The 22,651-nt window shown below is 34.6% G+C and overlaps 3 protein-coding genes and 1 pseudogene across 3 annotated transcripts in view; 1 reads left to right on the top strand and 3 right to left on the bottom strand.

The window, feature by feature from the left end:
- Positions 1-4,584: 4,584 nt before the first annotated feature.
- On the bottom strand, positions 4,585-6,015 carry LOC125647228 (uncharacterized; annotated as a pseudogene).
- A 3,137-nt stretch (positions 6,016-9,152) lies between these two features.
- LOC125646528 (uncharacterized) lies at positions 9,153-14,940 on the top strand. Its single transcript, XM_048872875.2, has 3 exons — positions 9,153-9,609; positions 10,917-10,985; positions 11,496-14,940. Exons 1-3 carry the CDS (start codon positions 9,555-9,557, stop codon positions 11,696-11,698), a joined length of 327 nt encoding a protein of 108 aa, XP_048728832.1. The 5' UTR covers positions 9,153-9,554; the 3' UTR covers positions 11,699-14,940.
- LOC125646526 (putative nuclease HARBI1) lies at positions 12,610-16,680 on the bottom strand. Its single transcript, XM_048872874.2, has 3 exons — positions 16,092-16,680; positions 14,925-15,121; positions 12,610-12,669 (listed from the first exon to the last, which is right to left on the bottom strand). The coding sequence occupies exons 1-3, from the start codon at positions 16,516-16,518 to the stop codon at positions 12,610-12,612; spliced, it is 684 nt and encodes a 227-aa protein (XP_048728831.2). The 5' UTR covers positions 16,519-16,680.
- A 1,278-nt stretch (positions 16,681-17,958) lies between these two features.
- The window catches only part of LOC125646912 (uncharacterized), a 324,296-nt gene continuing 319,603 nt past the window's right edge, over positions 17,959-22,651 (bottom strand). The window contains exons 396-398 of the mRNA XM_056139838.1: positions 20,794-20,864; positions 19,142-19,189; positions 17,959-18,940 (exon numbers count right to left, since the gene is read on the bottom strand). Of these exons, the coding sequence (XP_055995813.1) occupies positions 18,938-18,940; positions 19,142-19,189; positions 20,794-20,864 (122 nt within the window). The 3' untranslated portion in view covers positions 17,959-18,937. The remainder of the gene's footprint in view (positions 18,941-19,141; positions 19,190-20,793; positions 20,865-22,651) is intronic.

Raw genomic sequence — 22,651 nt, 5'->3', positions numbered from 1 at the left:
TTTATTACTTTGTTGGAATTTTGTAATGGACAATCACCAAAAATAATATTAAAAACATTGAAACCAATTCTATTTGTTGTTCTCTCATAAATATGTAAGCTTAGTTGGTTCCACAAAGTTCCTATTTTGTCGCAAAACACAAAAATATGTTCAATGTTTTCAGAGCTGTGTCCACAAAATGAGCAAATATCATTATCCACAACTTTGATTTTTTTTAAGTAACTTTTAACAGGTATAATTCCGCGTACTGAGACATTTTATGTTCTTTATCATTGATAACTATACCTTTAATATTTTTATTTTGTTTAATCAAAATAGCAAGTACTTCTGCACATAGAATAAATAAGTATGGGGCAATAGGGTCACCCTGACGGCACCCTCTCTGAATGTCGAATTGTTCAGAGAGCTTTCCACATTGTAGAACTGAGGCTTTGATATTGGTATTTAGAATTTTAACCCAAGTAATTACATTGTTACCATGATATTGAGTCAAATGCGTTCTCAAAATCTATAAGCATAAGCAAGCCTGGTAAATTATGTTTTTCTGTATATGCCATGAGGTCATATATAAATATAGTATTTCCCCCTATATATCTACCTTTTATGAAGCCAGTTTGTGTATTAGAAATAAGATAATCTAAAGTACTTTTAATTGTTTGGCTAATACAGCCTGATATTAATTTATATAACACATTAAGTAGAGTGATAGGCCGCCAATTCTTAAGGAATTGCCTTGGTTTATCACCCTTTGGTAAACAAGAAATGATACCAAGTCTCTGTGAGACTGGTAAATATCCTTGCCTAAAGATTTGATTAATAGCACCAGTAATATAAGCCTTAAGATCATTCCAAAAAAATTTAAAAAATTCTGTTGTAAATCCATCACTGCCTGGAGACTTATTGTTTTTCATTTCTTTAAGCACTTGAAAGATTTCACGCTCACCAATATCTTTTTCTAGATCCATGGAAGTTTTTTGATCAAGTCTAGGTAATTTTGTTAAAGTTAATATATCATTCAGGTCCATATTGATCAAATCAGAGTCGTAATTCTTATATAGGTTTTCATAAAACTGTTTGATTTCTTTCAGAATATCTGATTGATTATAAATAATCCCATTATCTTGGGTTTCTATTTTTTTAATTGTCTTATTTAAATAGTTTTCATTTAAGAAATGAACATCACTTTTGAACTGTTCATGGTCAATATGAACGGATTTGGATTTGAGGCGAATTCTGTGAATCACGCTAGCAATTCACAGAGAATTTGTCTCAAATCCAAATCCGGTCATATTGACCATGAACAGCTCAAAAGTGATGTTCATTTCTTATATTTATATTCATTTACTAAATCACCATTTGTTTACATTTGTTGTATAAAAAAATATTTCATTGCATAAAACGAACTCCGAAGACCCACCTATGTCACAGTCGTATTGTGACGTACATGTATGTCAAAACATAGACACGACCTCACACTTCGTCTTACCGTGCCTTTTATCATTGCACGGTGCACTGCATTTTGGAGCTAGGAGACCACGAGATTGGGATGGTTATCCACGTAAGTTCACAATCTTAATACAATGTGTGACTTTGTGAGATCTTTGTAACACATATTGTATTTTTTCAAATCATTACGCTCTCTCAGTCGCGTGCTTTAAACTAGTTCATAATCCGTTCATAGTCAATATGAACGGATTGTACTGCGTGCTGAAATTGGTTGGTTCATAGAGGAAAATGCAAATTGTAATACATTGTAAATCGGAGCTTAAGGAACTGGCGGCATGATTTGGAAGAAATATCATCCATGGTCCGTGCTGGTTTAAAGAACCTGTGATAGGCAACATCCATAATCATATAGTTCAGTCTATATTCAGGTGTTGAAAAATCCAAGTATAGACTAGCTGTAGCTTCTTCAAATAACGTGTGTAAAACTCTCAATGAAACAGAGTAAAGTTTTGTACGAATATGATGTGGACCTAATTGTCTGTTGACGTAAGGCAAAAGTGAATCAAGCGTGACATCATTTATATTTGGTCTTTTATATGAACGATGTCCATGACTGCGTTTCCGTCTTTGGTTATTGGGAAAGAGTCCCATCACATTAACGTTATTTCCTTGTGGACTAGTCAAATTTCCCACATCATACACATTATCATTGCATCCATATGGAAATGCAGTGCCTAGGGTCTTGATCCAGTGATCTTCTCGTTGTCTACGAAAAGGGGTGCTTAATGTTGGATTGTTTGTGTGATGGTAAATTTTTTCCAAAATCTTTACCATCATGGACAAGATGGAGTGGTCCGGTGCATTAAAATGCTTGTAAAGAAGTTGGTTACCACCATTTTTAATTTGAAATCTGTGCCTGATTTTCTTTTATTAAGTGAACCCTTGGTTTCTCCCACATAAATTAAGTCACACAGGTTACACTCAATGGCGTAGACAACGTTAGAAGATTTACAAGTCAAATTATCAAAAGTTTTAAAATGTAAAAGCAACATGAAATCAACGACATTACCCAATAACTCTGTATGTCCTGAGAAAATGTTTATTGGAGAATGTTTTTCATTTTAGATAAGATGTAAAATATAATATTAATAGATGTTCGAGAGAGTAGCAACGACGTATTGTTTATATTTCGGGATAGAAATATCGCATTTACAGATAGAAATGTCGCGTTTACATCTAGAAAAAAACAATATTTTTGAATGGAATAAGGCTTGTTAAAGAAGTTTGCCCTTGACATTTGGAGGACCTAATAGGAGAATTAGGAAATTAAAAATATGGGGTAACAATGCTTTTTATTGAGCTACAGTGTTCTAAACATGACCTTTTTGCACTTAAAATTTATTCATTAAACTTCATTTGTCTGTTGGTGTCAACACAATATAAGGAACAGAAATCAATCATTGCATAAAACATAAACATAATCATTTCTTCTAACAATACAGATAAAGAAGTTTGATCCAATCAACAGAAATAAATAAAGACCTTTTTGCACTTGATAAACGAAACATTCATGATATCGAATTATAATTTAATTTTATTTGTAACACGCAATTTGATTGGCTGAGCACACTGAATTTTTTAGTTTATATTGTGTAATGTGACTTGCTATGGGGACACGCCCCCTTGGTAACCCAGGACTTAAAAAAAAAGTTACATCGCAGCACCGTTACCGTTGTAGGCATTCTATGAAATTGAAAATCAACGAATTAAACGTGCACAATAAAATACCACAGTTTGACTTTTTTCTCGATGTCAAACAAGGCATATGGTTTTTTTTTTACTTATAAATTACACAAATCATTAACGGGAAAAACTCGATACTATCTGTAATACAATATCATGTGCGAAATTATGCTATGTCAAGGTCTTGCAACTATTGCTGTTTCATAATAAAATACATTTTCACTTGTGGGATTGCTTGATCCGCCTATCAAAGCATAAAATTGAAGAAAAAAAATTGTTATCAAATTTCAATTTAATGAGTGAGTTATACAGTCAAAACATATACATTAGGATATCTTTGCAGTATTAACGTTCATAAGTCGCGGGCAAGCGTTTTAAACAATAAGATTCAAACACTCACAAGACCGAGGTCCATCAAATATTATGTACACAAACAAACACTGAATGGTTGAAAACTATACATAAAATTGTTCATATTCGCAACTCGCCGGAGATGATCACATCTCTGACCCCTCCCCCCCCAACTATTTACACAGTACATATCAATCAATTATTTACAGCACATTTAAGAACTGGAACACAGTCATCTACATCTCTTAAGTAGAAATTGCAGAAAGTAGATTCTTTACTCCAATCTGCAAAATGTAAAATTGACTTCACAGATGTTCCATTAAATAAAGCCCAAGACGGTCCAATCGTAAACTGCTAGACGAACATTGTGTGTTCTCAAATATTCTTCTACTACAGACATCATTTTCGTGAAAAATCGTGGTGCTGATGTTGGTCCGAAACACATTTTTTCCATTGATAACAATGGTTTTCTACACAAAATCTTTGAAACGTTTGGTGTTTTAGAATATGAGTATGTGTAAATAAGCATCTGCTAAATCGATTGATATTGCCCAATCGTTTGGTTTCACCAGATTCAACACCTTGTATAAAGTTTCCATTTTGAAATGTTGTTTCTCAAGATACTGATTGAGGGGTCTCAAATTCAAAATTGGTCTCATTTTCCCACATTTTTTTGGTACAAGGAAAATGTACTGTAAAAACCTGTTTGGTTCTCTTGATTTGAGACAGGTTCTATAGCATCTTTTCCTAATAAATCGTTTACCTCTTTTAACAAAAAATGTTTCTGTGTACATGGAATTGTCTTTTTCACCCATTGAAACGGGGGTTTTTGCAAGAATTCCAATCTGTACCCTTCTTTGATTATTGAAAATACCCAGCTGTCTCAAGTTATCAAATGCCAATTATTTGAGAAAAATTTGAGACGACCCCAACTGGTTTCTCTGGAAACATTGCAATTTGTGTTACCTGTTCTATATTCCAGTCATTTATTGGATTTTTTTTGGAATCCGAAAAGAACTCATTCTGTCTACTGTAGTAGATGAACTAGTAGATGCGGTTCTTGGGATTCTTTTGAAATGCCCTGTTGTTTGTCATTGTGGACATTATAGGCTTTTTGAAATTTCCAGAATTGTCAGTATTTTCTGAAAATTTTCGTTCTTGACTTTTTTACTCCATTCTGGAATTAAGTCTTTAAGAGAATCTGACACCAACGTCTGATAATGGTAGACAAATAATCTTACTATGAACATCTTTCAGAGGATATAAACCAGAGTCTTGAGCCTTCTAATTAAATAGTGAAAAGCTCCTGTCCTTCTCATTTGATCAAGTGCTTTGGTAGACATTGAGGAAATGTCTTTAATTGCTTGTACTGTCTTTGAATCCCGGGAAGCTAACGTGTTCAGCAATGTTCCAAGAGCTTGCTGCATGTAACTTATTGAAATTATACCCATACGAGCAGCCATCTGACCTTGGGAAGCTAACGTGTCAATGCTCTTGAAAGGTTGTGAAAACAAGTACCTACTTTTACCCCAACCTTTGTTGGCCTTAGAGCCATGTTTTTCCGTACCATTGGTTCCAAGATGTCATTTAATCCTGGTACTTGTAAAAATGCTGACGAGTCTGAGTGCATGGGAAAACATTGTCTGTATTCCTCTCTATATGCTGACAGTCTCTCGGGGTCAGATAGTCCCCAATATTATTTCAGGACTTCTTCCTGAGTCTTGTCTAATATCAAACCCACCTTTTTTTCATCTGTAGAAGAAACTTTGCCAAAAATGTCATTTAGCGTTTTTGGGTGTTCAACATTTTATTTATCAAATTCTGAAATCTATTGTTGTTAGAGTCCAGAATAGTCTGATTAGGATCAGAATTAAGAGAAGCAATATATTCCTCCTGTCTTGTGAATTCGTGTTCTCCTAATACCTCACTAACAGTGGGGGCTAAGGATATCATGTCGTCCATTTCAGGCACACTGTCCTTTCAATCTGGACTTCACTTTCTAAAGGTATTAACGGATGCATTCTAAGAGAATCGTCAACACTTGATAACATTGGTTCAGGTCTCCGCGTGGATAAACCACCGGTATCCTTGTTTACTGACAAAGGCATGTGCAAATCATGAACACTTTGAGCATTAGTATTTTCTAAAACAGAGTTAGATAAAGTTTGAATGCTTTCTCTAAAAAAAATTCATCATAGTATCCAACTTGTCATTTAATCTGCTCTCGAGTTGTTCCATTTTGTCTATAATAGATTTCTTCGAACTGTTGCTCGAAGATTTCCTCGACGCTCGTGTTTTCTTGGATTTGACCTCCATGGTTGTTTGTAAATTCTGGCATTCCAAACCCGAATTTAATTCTTCGTTAGTAATACTGGTCTCTTCCATAATGAATGGATTGATTGATTGAATATTGTTTAACGTTCCTCTCGAGAATATTTCACTCATATGGAGACGTCACCACTGTCGGCGAAGGGCTGCAAAATTTAGGCCTATGCTCGACGCTTATGGCCATTGAGCAGGGAGGGATCTTTATCGTGCCACACCTGCTGTGATATTGGACCTCGGTTTTTGCGGTCTCATCCGAAGGACCGCCCCATTTAGTCGCCTCTTACGACAAGCAAGGGGTACTGAGGACCTATTCTAACCCGAATCCCCACGGAACGAAAATACTTACAAGGAAAACATAACAATTTACAGAATCACTTGATAAGTTCTGCAGGAAAACAAAAATCCTCGAACGTTCTTGTTGCACGCCGAAAGATGAACTGATAAAGACAAGCGTCTGAAATAGGATCTCGGTCTTATGAGTGTTTGAATCTTATTCTTTAAACGCTTGCCCGCGAGTTATGAACGTTAATAAGGGGAAGATATCATAATGTATATGTATGACTGGCAAGTATAACAAACGAAATAAAATGAGTCATCTCTTACAAAATGTACCAAATGATGTCAAGCCACATCGATGGACTCTGTGAATTGTTTACATTTTACCGTGTTGGATTTAATGGGCGACAATGCTGCATGCTATGGTAAGTTACATAATGTATAATTTGGTTTAAAACGTTTATAAAGTAAGACTACCGCAAATCATGTAGCAATTTCTGGTGCATGACGTAATTTGTGTAAGGCCTGTCCTGGATTTCTCGAAAAAATCTTAAGTCCAAATTCAGACTTAAGTCTGAGAATTTACTCAAATTTCTGAGAAAAGTCTCAAATCTGAGAAAATTCAAATATTTGGATTTTTCTAAAAAAAAAAAAAAAAAAAGCTTAGTCAATAATTTTACTCAACTTGAGAATGAACATAAGTATGGAGGTAACCTCCATAGCAATCTCAAGTCTAGTCTCAAATTCAAATATGGCGATCAAAAACAGGTCACAAAGTCGTCGCCGCCGGCATCGTCAGCGTATAGCCTATTACAGACTCGTGGATCGCGAAAATCCATTAGAAAATTTGTGTGAAGTAGAAGTGTTTAAGAGGTACCGATTTCGGCCTGATACAATTCTTTACATCACTGGTTTGCTCGTCCCTTAATAGTCACTTACAAGAGTTTAAAATGTATTTTTTTAATACATGTATTGATTTTATTTAAATGCTAGATAATTTGTAAAATCATTTATAAAAAAACAAAAAAACAATCGGTACTAAAAAAATTCAATATTTTTTAGATGCATGTAGGTATTTATAAATGCACATTAAATTCCATTTTTGTGATATATATATATATATATATATATATATATATATATATATATATATATATATATATCTCCGATTCAAGTAATTATCTTGTGATTAAAGTCTTTATGTGCAAATATACATGGTGTGTTTGAGTATATCTGTATATGTACATGTATGTGCACACACACATACTGTAACGCATTTAATGTTCATTAAGGGTGGGCATATATCCACCCAAGAACTGGTAATTTATACTATGCTACCCCCTAAATAAAAAATAAATAAAAGAAAAATCATTTTATTAGGGAGTGGTATAGTATAGACTCCCTACTATTATTACAAAATTAACGGTTCAAGTGTATATACATACACAAGCACTCAAAAACCTCGCAAGCTTTGGTATGAAATAACACGTATTAATCTATAACATAATAGCTTGCGAAGTTTATAACACAAGCGTCTGTGGTATATTACGACTAATTCCTCAGTTAATCAAAATTCCATCTGTTCAAAATCGGAACCGCACTGGAACATGTAACAAGTAATAAAGTGTATGTGTAAAACACGTTCATCTTAGTAATGGTGAGACGATAATGTGTTTCTTATAAAAAGAAATCGAGTTTATAGGGCAATGAAAATATACTCCCGTTGCAATCGAAGCAAGTTGTAGATTCGGGGTAATTCTAACCTCATATGATACGATGTTCTCGCTTCCGGTAAACAAAATGAGCAGGTCGGTACTAATACAATTCGTCTCATTTACATGTAAAACTTCTACGGTACCAATTTTGATGCACCAGATGCGCATTTCGACAAATAATGTCTCTTCAGTGATGCTCAACCGAAATGTTTGGAATCCGAAATAACTATGAAGTTTTAGATCTAAATATAGCCAAAAATTAACAGCGTGCCAAACAAGTGGAGCCAAATTCGTCCAAGGATAAGAGCTATGGATAAGGGAGATAATCCTTAATTTTGAAATGAATTTCTAAATTTTATAACAGCAATTAAATATACATCCCTAATTTCAAGCTAGTAACGAAGTACTTAGCTACTGGGCTGTAGAGACATGTATCAACAAACACTCGACCTCAATAATAAATATATGGATGTTAAAAATAGTTAGGAATTTCAGATTTTAATTCAGATTGATTTTCCCCCCTTAAATTAATTATTTATTCAAAACATAGTGTGTCCGTGCAATGTTCAGGGGATGCACTTCTTTTCAATAAAAAGGAACGTAAATGTACGCATATATGGATTATTAAAGACAGATTTTGGTGGTAGGGAAAAATTATTACACTTACGCATTGACGATCTGGGCGACTTCCTCCCACGCCGATTCCTTCAAACGAAAGTTCTTCACCCCAACCACCCCCTTCATTTAACCGAAATAGCGGCCCTCTCTGCATCGGACCGCCTCCACCAGTACCAGACGTTCTCTCTCCGTCCAATTCGGTTTACGGTTTTTGGGAAAGTCGGAGAACAGCTCCATCTCAACGTTATCCGCGTTTGTTTCCAGCAGAAGACAATCAGACGATTTGTTCAAGAAATATACAGCTGTGCGGAATTTTCGTTTTTTTAAGCGACCAGCTTAGTGTCGTGAGGAATAAACTCAGCTGAGCAATAAGATTAACTCAGCTGAGATTTAACTAGGATCGTTTTGAGAAATGCAATTTGAGCAAAATCTCAACTGAGATAAAAACTCAGACTTAAGTTAAAACTGAGTTTAAGATTTGAGATTTATTTTTAGAGAAATCCAGGTAGGATGGGGCCACAAGGGGGGATCAAAGTTTTATACATACAAATATATAGGGAAAAACTTTTAAAATCTTCTTCTCAAGAACCACTAAGCCAGAAAAGCTGAGATTTACATGAAAGCTTCCTGACATAATGCAGATTCAAGTTTGTTCAAATCATGGGCCCCTGGGGTTGGATGGGGCCACAATAGGGGATCAAAGTTTTACATACAAATATATAGGAAAAATCTTTAAAAATCTTCTTCTCAAGAACCACTGAGCCAGAAAAGCTGAGATTTATATGAAACTTTCTGACATATTTCAGATTTTAGTTTGTTAAAATCATGGCCCCCAGGGGAGGATGGGGTCACAAGGGGGGATCACAGTTTTGCATACAAATATATAGGGAAAATCTTTAAATATTTGCCAAGTGACTCAGGTGAGCAATGTGGCCCTTGGGCCTCTTGTTTATATTATACTGATGTGAAAAATAAATTTCAGCAAAGGAGAAAGCGGATGCCATCAGGAGACCGGCAACTGGTGGAGGACCAAAGCCTCCCTCGCCCACTCCAGTGGAGGCAGAAATTATTGTTGGAATGGGGGACAGGCCTACATTGTGTGGTCTGTCTGGAGGACATGACACAGAGGAAGGTATATAGTGCACATGAATGTTCGAAATGTAACCTATATGCAGGACTCGAAATTAACATATGCCCGTCAGTCTATGACTGATTAAAAGTCTGACAGACTGACTGACATTTGTTTTAGTCAGTCCAATGGAACCAGTTAATTTTCTAAAGCATCAGTTTGGAAAATATACTTATGAATTTTTTTTACACATATGGCATGCTTCGATCTGTAGATATCAGACGAATTTGATTTTATAAATCAGTGATTCCAAAGGTCCGTCGGACATTGGCAAATGTCCGGTAATTTTTGTTTTGGTCCGATCAATATCAGTTGTTGGCCGGACCAAGTGTCCGATAATCTCTTTTCCAATGAAATACATGATTAGATAAATTTTCAATTTTTAGCAGCATATATTATGTTCCAAAATTTATTCTGTTCTTTAGTCATTGCAAACAGAAAATGTGTTTACGTTTAACTCAAATATTTATCAAACTTGCAATCATCTTCAATTCCCCCGAGAGGGTGATAATACAATTGAGCAATATAACCCGTGAAACTACAGACGTCTTTGAAGCGTTTGAATTAGGTAATAAATAACACTTATTTTAGCAAATTGTGTTTCAGGGTATACCCAAGAAATACAGACAAACAATTAAATTATATCAGTTAGTAAGGCCAAGTATTAAAAAAAATTATTTGATGTACATTACCCCAATGTATAATATTCATTCATGCCAAATAATTGTTAAGGACTTTGTGGGGGAAAATCTTGACATCTGATGCCAAAATAAAAGTTATTTTTCATATTTGACAATTAATGAATTATTCATGTCCACGATGTATTGAATGATTCTCATTTATTAAGCCAAACTTTTAATTTTCAAATTTAACAATTATTCATGTTCATGATGTATTGAATGATTCTCATTTAGCAAACCAAACTTTTTCTCTTGATATAAAATGTCCAACCTTGAAAGTTGTATGTTGGAGTACATGTGCATCAAACAAATACTTTTAATTTTGGCCCAATTTATTTGCAACTCTTAACTGACATAATTCTTGTAATTTTCTTTTCAAATCTTGTGTCTTTTCTAAAGTTTTCTACATGTCACCAAAAAAAAAAAATATGCATTGAAGAACAGTCCACATTTCACTTTAAATACAACATATGTACAATGTACCTTTAACCATACATTATTAAACAAACTTGAAACTTGTACCATTATAAAAACAGTATTATAAAGAGACAGTAGTTCAACAGAAAATGCATAATGACGTTGTCGAGATAGAACGAAGTTTATTTACACTAACACTATTTTTCATTGCAGTGATACTTTACTCTGTGCCAAATGAGGTGCCACAGCAACATACTTACTCATCTGAGATTGCCTCCACATGTATGTGAATATGAAATAATTCATAAAGGTTTCACTGTTACATGTACATGTATTTAATTTAGCTCACCTATTAGTTCACTGGAAGGGCCATGCCCCTTACAAAGGGGAGATAATTACATAAATGCAAAAATGGGGTGGAGTCATTAAAAATCATCTCAAGAACCACTGGGTTGGAAAAATTAAAATTTACATGACTCTTGCCTTACATAGTGCAGATTCAATTTTGTTAAAATCATGGTCCATGATCCATGGTCCATGGTTGTAGGTCGCCCCGACCTACAATAGGGGATCAAAGTTTTACATGCGAATATATAGCAACATTCTTTAGAAATCTTTTTCTCTTGAACCACTGGGCTAGAAAAGTTATACATATACAAAAGACATTAACTGAAATCATTCGATGTAGAATTGTGTTTCGCAACCATTCTGCTGCAGAACCTGATATTAATTAAAAACTTGTACTTCTATTTCATGATTTATGTACTACAATTTGTAAATGTATCATTGTAGCCAGTTCCAGTGCAACAGTGAACTGTCAGGTCATTGACTTGGGTCCAACACCATCCACATCAAAGAGACGGAAGACGATGGAGGAAGAAGAGATTTTAACCCTTCGGGCAGAAAGGGAGGCTTACCAAACAAAGACAGCATATTATAAAATGAAAATGAAAATTTTGCAATCTAAAATGGACAAGGCATGTTCAGAGCAGTAGGCATTTTGTTTTTACTCTGTTTCTCCCTCTTCTTTTTCTCCCCAATACTTTTTTGTCTGGGAGTGTTCTCAGAAAGTGCTCAAGCACACGAAGTAGTTAAAATGTATTACACGTCTTTTGTAAATCTTCTTCTGAAGAACAACTATTCCCATTTTCAATCAAAAGTGGCATAAATCATCCTACATTGAAGGCAAAAATAGGTTAGGATCATTTGAAAATCTTCTCAAGAACCACTGGCCCAGAAAAGTTGAAATTTTTATGAATGCTTCCTAACATAGTGTAGATTCGAGTTCGTTCAGATCATGGTATTTTTGGGTAGTGTAGGACCAAAATAGTGTATCAAAGTTTTTCAATGGTGATGTATAGGATTACTCTTATAAAAATCTTCTCAAGAACAACAGGGCCACTAATCGTATTGATATGTAACAAGACCTGTCTTTTGGTACCAAAGCTTGTGAGTGATGTGGCCTTTGGGCATCTTGTTCAATGAAATATCTTTTGAAAGTTATATCTTGGGATATATATTAACAGTTTCAATTGATTTACATGGTCAAAATGATCAATCTGTATGCACATGTGCTTTGCTATGATTGGCAGATATTTAGATAATCGATAAATTCCCTTATGAAACAAAAATGGAATGATATAGACATCATATGTTCATACTATAAAAACTGTATATGTAAAATGATTTGTTGTGCTGAAGCACAATGGCACCACTTCTTTAGTGGTGATGGGAGATTGGGGAACATCCATAACGATCTCCGTTACAATTAGAACTAGTTATTTTTTGTTTCTGTTGTGATTCACAGGGTTGGTATATATTCTGTGTACATGTATGTGTAGAACAGTAAAATAATATTCGAGAGTAAGAGTTTACAAGTACATTACGAATACTATTTAGGATTTCTTCATCTTCCATACTTTTTCCGTCTCTTTGATGTAGGTGTTGGCATTGCTAGATCATTTTCCTATTAACATATATATGGGTTTCAGTAAGACTATATGTGTGTAAAACTTTGCCTATTTATGTATAGGCAGAATGTTATTGTATATTAAATGTTTTTGATCTACAGTATCAAAATGTTGTTATGTGGAAAAATCTATGGTGCTATTATTTTTACAAAATTTGTAATAGACAAGACAATCCAGACAAGGTATGTAGTATGGTTGGGAAGATATACTTGATTTGTACGCATTAATGTAAAATATTATGTATATCATGTTTTGATGCATTCCAACATTTCATTTTGTGATGCATTAATAAGTATTTATATTCAATGAATATTTCAAAGGGGCATGGATGCAATTTGAGCTGAGAATTCTCAAATTTTACTTTTCCCATTGCTTAACTAAGGTACAGTGTAATATTAATGGTCAACCAAAATTTGAGTGTCAGTTGTTGAACAGCACTCACAATCATTTGTTATGTAAACAAGACCAGAGCCATGTTTTCGTATACTTATAGATTGCTAAATAGATTTATTTATTTTATCTTGTTTAATGTATCTCAAGATAATTTTTCACTCATAGAAATATGTTGAAAACAAAATGAGATGTGACAAACTCTAGAAACTGTTTAATTGTGTTCAGAATTAACTTGTAATATGAAAAATCTGCTTTAACCAAATCTTTTACAAGTATATTTAATCTATATGAACAAAAACATGACACAAGCCTTGTTTACATAACAAGGACTTGTGACCTCTGTATCTCCCATGTACCTCGACAACTGACATTCGAATTTTTGCTGACCATTAGAAATACCTTCAATGTTAAACAATGTAAACATTGAAACTGGAAAAATAAAAGTTTGAAAATTTTCAACCAAAACCGTGTCCATGCCCTTTTAATAGTCATCATTTAAGAAGAAAAAATGATTCTATCTTTTTTTCTGTATACCGTCCAAACCTTTAGTATTAGTAATAGATAACCTGTTTTATTTCAAGAAAAAAATGCCTGACAAATATAATCCCTAACATGTTTGCCATCTCTTTGATCCCCAACATCAAAACTAACATCCTCCTGGTTTACAAATAATTCTTCTACATCTAAGATATCATTTCTTTCAATACCAATGTTGTGCAAGACTGCACAGGCCAAAGTGATACTACATGCCTTGTCTGGAGTTGTGCGTAGGCCAGTGGACAAACATGAAAATCGTTTCTTAAGAATTCCAAAAGTCTGTTCAATGAGAACTCTTGTTTTAGCATGGCAGTTGTTGAATTTGACTTCTGCTGGAGTAGAGGGAACAGGATATGGCGTCACAAGATAGGGCTTGCAGGGGTATCCTGAGTCACCAAGAAGGAAACCTTTGTATTGTCCTGTTGATATAGAAAAAAATATAGTACAATCAGTCTAATGTATTGGTACTATCTCAAAGCCTAGAAAATTCTTAATGATATATACCATTGTCAAAGGCAACAGAGATACGGCTGTCTCTAAATATCCTACTGTCATGTACGCTTCCTGGCCATTTCGCCACACAGTTTAGGATCCTATACTTAGCATCACATATCATCTGAAATTGTTATTTTAAAAGGAATTTAAATTATCTTTGCAAATCCAGATTTAACTGTCAGTTTATTGGACAATAATTTATGTCATATTTGTTTGGTAATAGTCTTCTATGCTATTACATTCAAATTAGATGTATGAGCTTGCATGCAAAATGTTTGAACCATCATATAGGTTAAATCCTGAGATGTATATTGGAAGTTTTTGAATACCTGGTTACATGTATTTGTATAATTAATCAAAAGTTTTAATTCATCATCTTTGCTAGCCAAGTGTCCGATTTACTTACTCTCATGAGAGTAAGAGAATCGGACATTTGGCAAGCGAAGATGGTATTTTATGGACATTACTCTAGTGTTTCAGTGTGTTCCTGTATTAGCAATATGGTGATAAAATTGTTGTGTTAAATACCACCAGGTATTATTTGTTATGTTTCGCTCATGTGAACTGCTGGCTGGTGTGAGCTTTTCAGTCTATCTATGTTGTCTTCATCATTGTTGTCATCTTTGACATTCCATATTTTGATTGATTGTTTGTTGTTTTTGAAATAGTTAGCCATTGTACAGTAGTATTTATTAAGCATAAAACTTCAAGTTATGAAAACATGTTATATTGTGTAAATTAAGACTTGTTTAACTAGTTGCCCATCTTCACAGATGAGCAGTGTGGCCCATAGGCCCTGTTGTGGCATAAATGAAATTATTAATACATTATCAAAAATCATACCATACTGTGTTGTGTTGTGAAATCGAATATGATCCATGAATATGCTAATGTTAAAAGCACAGAATACCTGCACATTAAGAGAATGATATCCTTTCCTATTCACATAGTCTGGTTCATTCTGTGATGGTGATTGTAGTTTGATGAAGGTCCCATCAACACATCCCAGAACATTTGGGAAACCTAGATATATAATATTTAACTTGTGATCACTTGTTAATTGATCAGACTATAGTAGAAATATACATGAAATGTTGTATTACTTCACGTGTGGAAACGAATTATAACTATTAATTTTAAAAGATTTCAAAATTTAAACTATATTGAAGTACAATTCTTGGGTATTGAATTTATGATTTATATATAATCTGGCTCATTGATGGAAGGTGCTTTTATTTTGATGTAGGTGCCATCAACGCAGCCCAATACATTAGGAAACCCTATGACAAATTGATAGAGATTAAAAATTGTGTACAAATAATGACGGCATTATGCGTTACCAATCTTTAAGACTTTCATATATATGTTTCTAACCACATTCCCCTTGAAAATTTTAAGTCTAGATCCACCCACACATTGGAATAATCGAATACTTCCGCAAATATCTGCTTTATTTATGTGTCAGAAATGTTGTATTACTTCACGTGTGGAAACGAGTTATATCTAGTAATTTTAAAAGATTTCAAAATTTAAACTATATTAAAGTACAATTCTTGGGTATTGAAATTATGATTTATATAATCTGTCTCATTGATGGAAGGTGCTTTTATTTTGATGTAGGTGCCATCAACGCAGCCTAATACATTAGGAAACCCTATGTCAAACTGATAAAGATTAAATTGTGTACAAATAATGACGACATTATGCATTACCAACCACACTCCCCTTGAAAATTTAAGTCTAGATCCACCCATATATTAGAATAAACGAATACTTCCGCAAATATCTGCTTTATTTGTGTGTCAGAATCAAATCAAACTTTTTTTTATATAATCCATTGTACCATGATAATATATCACAAGTGAAGCAATGTTTTCATTCCTAATACGTATGTATGCATGTTTGTTGTTCAATACGAAAGATTTGCGGTACGATATAACCTGAGTTGCAGAATTATTTCCCTTGACTTGTCGATGTTGGAAGTTCAAATTACCTGCAATGGCAAAAAATTCTTGTTTCACTTGTACCATTCTTGGACCTGTCGGCATGTTGATAAATTGCCTTGCCACCCAGCACAAACCACGGCACACGTCTCTTACTGCTCTGCATATGGAAGGTGGGGAAATAGAGGAAAAGGTGTCCGAAATCAGCGAGTAAAACCCACCAGTCGCTAAAAACCTCAGTGTTACGAGGACTTGAAGAAGGGGTGGTAGAGCGCAACTCCTCAGAGTTTCGCGTGTAAGAGAAGGGGCGAGCAAACCAGTGATATAAAGAACTGTATCAGGTCTAAATCGGTACCTCTTAAACACCTCTACTTCACACAAATTTTCTAATGGATTTTCGCGATCCACGAGTCTGTTATACGCTATACGCTGACGATGCCGGCGGCGACGACGTTGTGATCTGTTGTTGATCGCCATATTTGAGAGGTAAGATAAGATTTGAGACTACTAAGAAGGTATCTCAAGATTTAATCTCAGCTGAGTTATAAACCGATCTTAGATTTTTTTGAGAAATCCAAATATTTGAGTTTTCTCAGATTTGAGATTTTTCTCAGAAATTTGAGTAAAATCTCAGACTTAAGTCTGAGTTTGCACTTAAGATTTTTTCGAGAAATCCAGGCCAGGTTTAGATTTTTAAAAACTTCCCGATATTTACTGTCGGAGCGACTCAAAAGTCGATCTTGTGCGGTGCCGTAAACATTGGGCCTACATATGTAGCCTACACATATCTTCTATAATCAGGATTCGTTAAAAAGAGTACTTTGTGTTTTGAAATTTGACGAATAAAGTGCATGCTCCGGTTATGCAAAGAACCAAAATGACGTTTTTTCCCGTCGACGCTTCCTCAGTCTGAATCCTTGCGTGGTGCAAGTGATTTCTATATCTCAGTGTTTGTTTACTTTTTTGTATATAAATGAAGACTTGTACAGTGTAGTTTTTCGTTTCACATTAAATTATAAGGAAAGAAGCTAATTTTGACCTATGTTATACGGTATAATGTAACTTAGTGCAGTTTACGCTTCTTATAATCCGGATAGGGTTCAGTGATAAATGTGTAATATATTTGCACCAATGGGACCACTATTGAACCTTTAAATACTTAGTTGCAGCAAATTGGCTTTATTTCGTCGCTCTGCTTCCTGGTCGATGATTCGTTTACATCGCTTATGTCCGAGTGACATTTGACCGGGACCGATTATATCGCGTTTTCAGGAAGAATTGATAGGAGTATTGACTGGGATACTAAATATATATGAAACTGAAGAATATTATGAAGGATTACCAGATGTGGAATTAATTCATTTAAATACATGGCCGTTCTTGGCACACTGATTTTGACTACGGATAACTCCGTTTACCTGACCAGGATATAGGGCTCACGGCGGGTATGACCGGTCGACAGGGGATGCTTACTCCTCCTAGGCACCTGATCCCACGTCTGGTGTGTCCAGCGGTTCGTGTTTGCCCAACTATCTATTTTGTATTGCTTATAGGAGTTATGAGATTGATCACTGTTCGTTATCTCCACCTTTCATGTGTAACAATGAGGCTTCCATTCAATGTAATGTTGTTTCAAGCTTTGTGACCTGGGGCCAATACATTTTCCTCATATTTTGTATCTGATCATTTTCGTCTGGATTACTAAATACAGAAGGATAGATGTACATGTTTTTGTTTTGATGTGTCTAATTCGGAATTCTAATATCTCTCATACTTCTTATCCATTCTCACAAGGTACATGTATCAAGTTCATCCTTTCACATCATCCTATTGTCTGGAATAACTATCGACATAATTCATAATGGAGATGGAATTAAAACTTTGCAAATGTCCAAAAGATAATTGTACAACAAAAGCCACAAATTCAACCTTTTATCATATGTAATTTTCGTACAAAATGTATAAATAGTAGGTGTATAATGAAAGTAAATATAAAATATATGAAATATATAAACATTAAAGCTATAAAGATACCTGCTGTTTTTGTCGTCACCACATATATTCATACAGACATTCATATAAAGATATACCTCATTATCCCAGTCAAATAGTTACTTATGATTTACACCATGTCCATTGAAAATAATTCACTATTACATATAGAATAAAAAACAATAAGCGAACATGAAATACATCTACATAATTTGCCGACATTGTTTTTTCGAATGAAGAATGAAAATCTTGGATTCATTTCACATACAAGCATCGACATAAATTTCCATGTTATTGATATTTGCTACATTATAATGGTTGTACATTCTGCATTACTTACTTTGAGCATACTGCGATACATCGCATCGATATATAAATGTAATATTAACCTATGAAACTGCTGAAATGATACTAAGAAATGTTTACATAGTTTTACAGTGATAAGCATATGAAGATGAACAAATCAGAATATAGGTTATTCGGTACATGGCTTAGGTTACGCAAAGGTTATATCAATACGTTTTAGTTCATGAATTAGGCACCCTAAAGGTCAGTGTTGTGTTTTGGTCCAAGGTAAAGGTCTTTTAATGGCCTCTAATATATCCAAACTCGTGTGAAATAGACATACATAATACATGCACACAAAAAGTCACATTCAACAGTAGGTTACCTCAAAAACTCTGGCGAACATGACTGGATATGATAATAACAATTTTGATTTTTAAAGAAATATAGTATTTGGACTATGCAAATATAAAACATAGCAACATTGTCAAGGTTAATGAACTTAAGTCTATATCGCCCTGTTACACATTAGAGTACTAGTGTTTCACTACACTGGTGTGTGAAGGTAATGGCACTTTGACGTGTCGCTGAACACAAGGTAAATAGTTCTTTTAAGGAATCACTGTGTATAAAAACAAAATTGTATCATAGATATTCAACCGTTCTATAGCAGTAAAAATTTACTTATCATTCGAACACGTTGATAGCTGTTCCAACTCTGTGTAGTCTTTACCTCTTTCAATATAATCTACTCACGTAGTTAACCTTAAACCTAACGTAGGTTTATTGAATTCAAAATAATAAAAATACGACAAATATATACCTCAGTATCTAAAGGCTGAGATCTTACTTCAGGTCTTCTTATCTGAAACTTGAAAGGAAGTAACGAATAATTACACATATGTTCTATTGTTCAGCTTCCTGTTAGATGCTCTACTTTAAAACGTGAAGATTACGAACAGTGATCAATCTCATAATTCCTACAAGGAATATAAATAGAATTGGACAAACACATGGCCCACTGGATATACCTAGGTCGAGTAAGCATCTCATGTTGACCTGTCACACTCGCCGTGAGTCCTATATCTTGGTCAGGTAAACAGAGTAATCCATATGTGTGCGAAGAACGGCTTAACAATTGCTATGAAACACGTCAGACAGCATTTGAACCAATGCCAGGTTGTGTTGGCAAACTAGATCGTTATAAGGATCATCGAATTTACGAAATGCTGATTTTAAACGGGACCATCGAATTTGCGAAATGCTGATTTTAAACGGGACCGTTTAAACCCCTGTGGCATCAATTCAGTAACCTAACTCGAGCAAAAGAGCACAATTCGTGCCCATGGGTATTTCAACAGACTGGGAGTTTTTGGGTGACTGATCACTAGATATGAATATTTCCTTATTCCATTTGTGTTGGAGAAGCAACTTTGTATAATGTCAAAAAGTCAAGCCTTTACTTTATCGTGATGAATGGTCGTGCAAAGGGTTGAAAAGTCAAACGTTTTTCGATTTCAAATCTACTAAAATTCTTTAAGACTTATTTACAATCCACTTTTGATTGATCACTGATCGTTATCTTCACCTTTCAATTACACCACATCTTGCATATGTTGTGGCACAGTGTATTTCAAATTTCTCCTTCACAGCTGTTTATAGTTTCGCGAGGAGCAAAGATATGGGTTTGATAGAGCATTTACTGGATCCAGCAATGTATCTTTGAAAGAGATTTTGTGAAGTTTGGAAATCCAGTATAGGTACGATGAATCATATTCATTCATTCTATTGATTTGGTCATTTTAAAAATGTGTCTAGAATTGAAGCAGTATTTGAAGAATTTTATCTTTTTAAAGGACAGTTGGACTATAAGTAGGATTGCCCATTGTGGAATTAATGGCAAGTTTGTTTAAAATACAGTTGTAGTAATGAGGCTTACAAAAAAAGAGAATGGTCTTACAAGCTTTGTCAGCTGGAACCAAAACATATTCCTCATGTAATCGATCTAATTTTTTTTTCACTTCTGGTATACTAAACACAGAATGATAGGTCGTATGCATTTTTGTTTTGATGTGTTTAATACGTGATCTTCACTTTCCTCTTATATTTTTAATCCATTCTGGCAAAGTATGAAGGTTTTCTTTTTCATGTGTAGCTTGACTGGCCAGTTACGCAAGTCATCTAATATTAATAGTCTTAAGTTTTGAAAATTTACTACCCCTATGTTCATAAACGAGAAAAACTAAACGAATTTCAACCTGAAAAAGTGAAGATAAAGAATAGATGTGGTCAGGTTTCTATGTAATATATGATCGGTCGACAGAGGATGGTTTCTCCTCCTAGGCACCTTATCCCACCTCTGGTATATCCAGGGATCCGTGTTTGCCCAATTCACTATTTTATATTACTTATAGGAGTTACGAGATTGATCACTGTTCGTTATTTTCACCTTTCATATCAATGTGTGATACTTACTCTTTCATGAGGTTGTAAAGCCTGATACATAAAATCCCACGAGAAAGTAGATTGTTCACCATTGTCATAAGCTGTAAAAACCAAATCAGAAACTGAATGGCTAAAGTTCACCAAATGTCAATTCTTAACCTAGCTTCATACATCTACATCAATAATTAAACAAGAGGCCCATGGGCCATATCGCTCACCAGAGTCACCTTGGCTAATATTAAAAGATTTACCCTAAATATTCGCATGTAAAACTTTGATCCTTATTGTTGCCCAAACTTACCCCCAGGGCCGTTATTTTTACAAACTTGAATGTGCACTACATCAGGAAGCTTTCATGTAGATGTAAACTTTTCTAACCCAGTGGTTCGTGAGAAGAAGATTTTTCCTGTATATTTGTATGTAAAGCTTTGATCCTCTATTGTGGACTTAACCTAACCCCTGGGTCATGGTTTTAACAAACTTGAATTTGCACTATGTGAGGAATCCTGCGTGTAAATTTCAGCTCTTCTGGCCCAGTGGTTCTTGAGCAGATTTTTAAACGACTCCACTCTATTTCTGCATTTTTATGATCATCTCCACTTGGAAGGGGGCATGGCTCTTCAGTTGAAAAAAAATTGAAAACTCTTCACCCAAGGATGCTTTTTGCCACGCTTGGTTGAAATTGACTGATTGACTTTGGAGTAGAAGTCGAAAATGAAAAAAATACAGACGGACAAACAGACAGATGGACAGACAGACAGACAAGCGACGGACAACTAGTGATCAGAAAAGCTTACTTAAGCTTTAAGCGTAGGTGAGCTAACACCGAATGAAAACAAAAGAGAAACGGCAGTATTTGCAAGAATGGCACAGCGGACGTTTGTTTTATGAACACGCCTTATGGAGATATTTTGTTCTCAATTGCTCTCGTATCTGGTTTGCAATATAACGGTTGCGAATGCGAGATGACGTCTATAAAAAAGAGTGATAAATCTATTCTTCACGATAAGATACATTTATAAAGAATTCGGAATATATGGATTCGCCATAGCTGCAAAATTGTAGCTATATATTGGGACAGATCAGAGGGCTATATATCCACTCCTGAACATTTTGATTTGCGACGCAGAAAAAAAATCACATTGTGGTCTTCCATAGCTGCATTCCTGCATCACATTCTCCAAAACCTAATGTAAAATTGTCTAAAAACTATTACCACTACATGTATAATTCTATCCAACCATAGCTTCATATATTTATTATCGCTCCATACGACCCAAAAACTCAATTTCGTTTGTTAACGTAACCATGTTAGGTAGACAGCCAATTCGAACCCCGATTCATCTCCATTCTCGTACTCTTTTTGAAACAATGATTTCTATGTAAACACGCATCAAGGACATTGTGCCATTGTAACGGTTATGTTCGTTTGAATTTTGTTTGAGAATTAAATCTGACATTTTCCATATAAAAGGTATTATTATCATTATCGAATTGCAAATTTCCAGAAAAAGAAGCGTCATTATGAAAGGTTGTCAAAAGATCATATGGAAAGAACAACAGGAAAGGTCAACAGAAGTTTCAAATGTTTTGCACGATGCATAAAATAAAAGTCGAAATGGTTCCGGATTTGATTGAAAATTTTAAAGGCCATCTAAATTTATATATGCGTTAATAAAATAGACAGTTCATACAGGAATGAAACAAAACAACAAAATAATATTTATTTGTGAATATCTTATCGTTGTAAAATAGGTTTGTTGGGTATCGCTTTAAGATTAAGATAATGAGCTACGTGTTCTGCCTTACTAGTTATCTCCATATCTTGACCCACTGACACCCCGGATACTCCACCACCTTCGCCTACATTTGAAGACCCTTCACAAAC

This window comes from Ostrea edulis, chromosome 6, assembly GCF_947568905.1.
Source record: "Ostrea edulis chromosome 6, xbOstEdul1.1, whole genome shotgun sequence".
Classification (NCBI taxonomy): Eukaryota; Metazoa; Mollusca; class Bivalvia; order Ostreida; family Ostreidae; genus Ostrea; species Ostrea edulis.
This window is presented reverse-complemented; position numbering and strand designations above follow the sequence as displayed.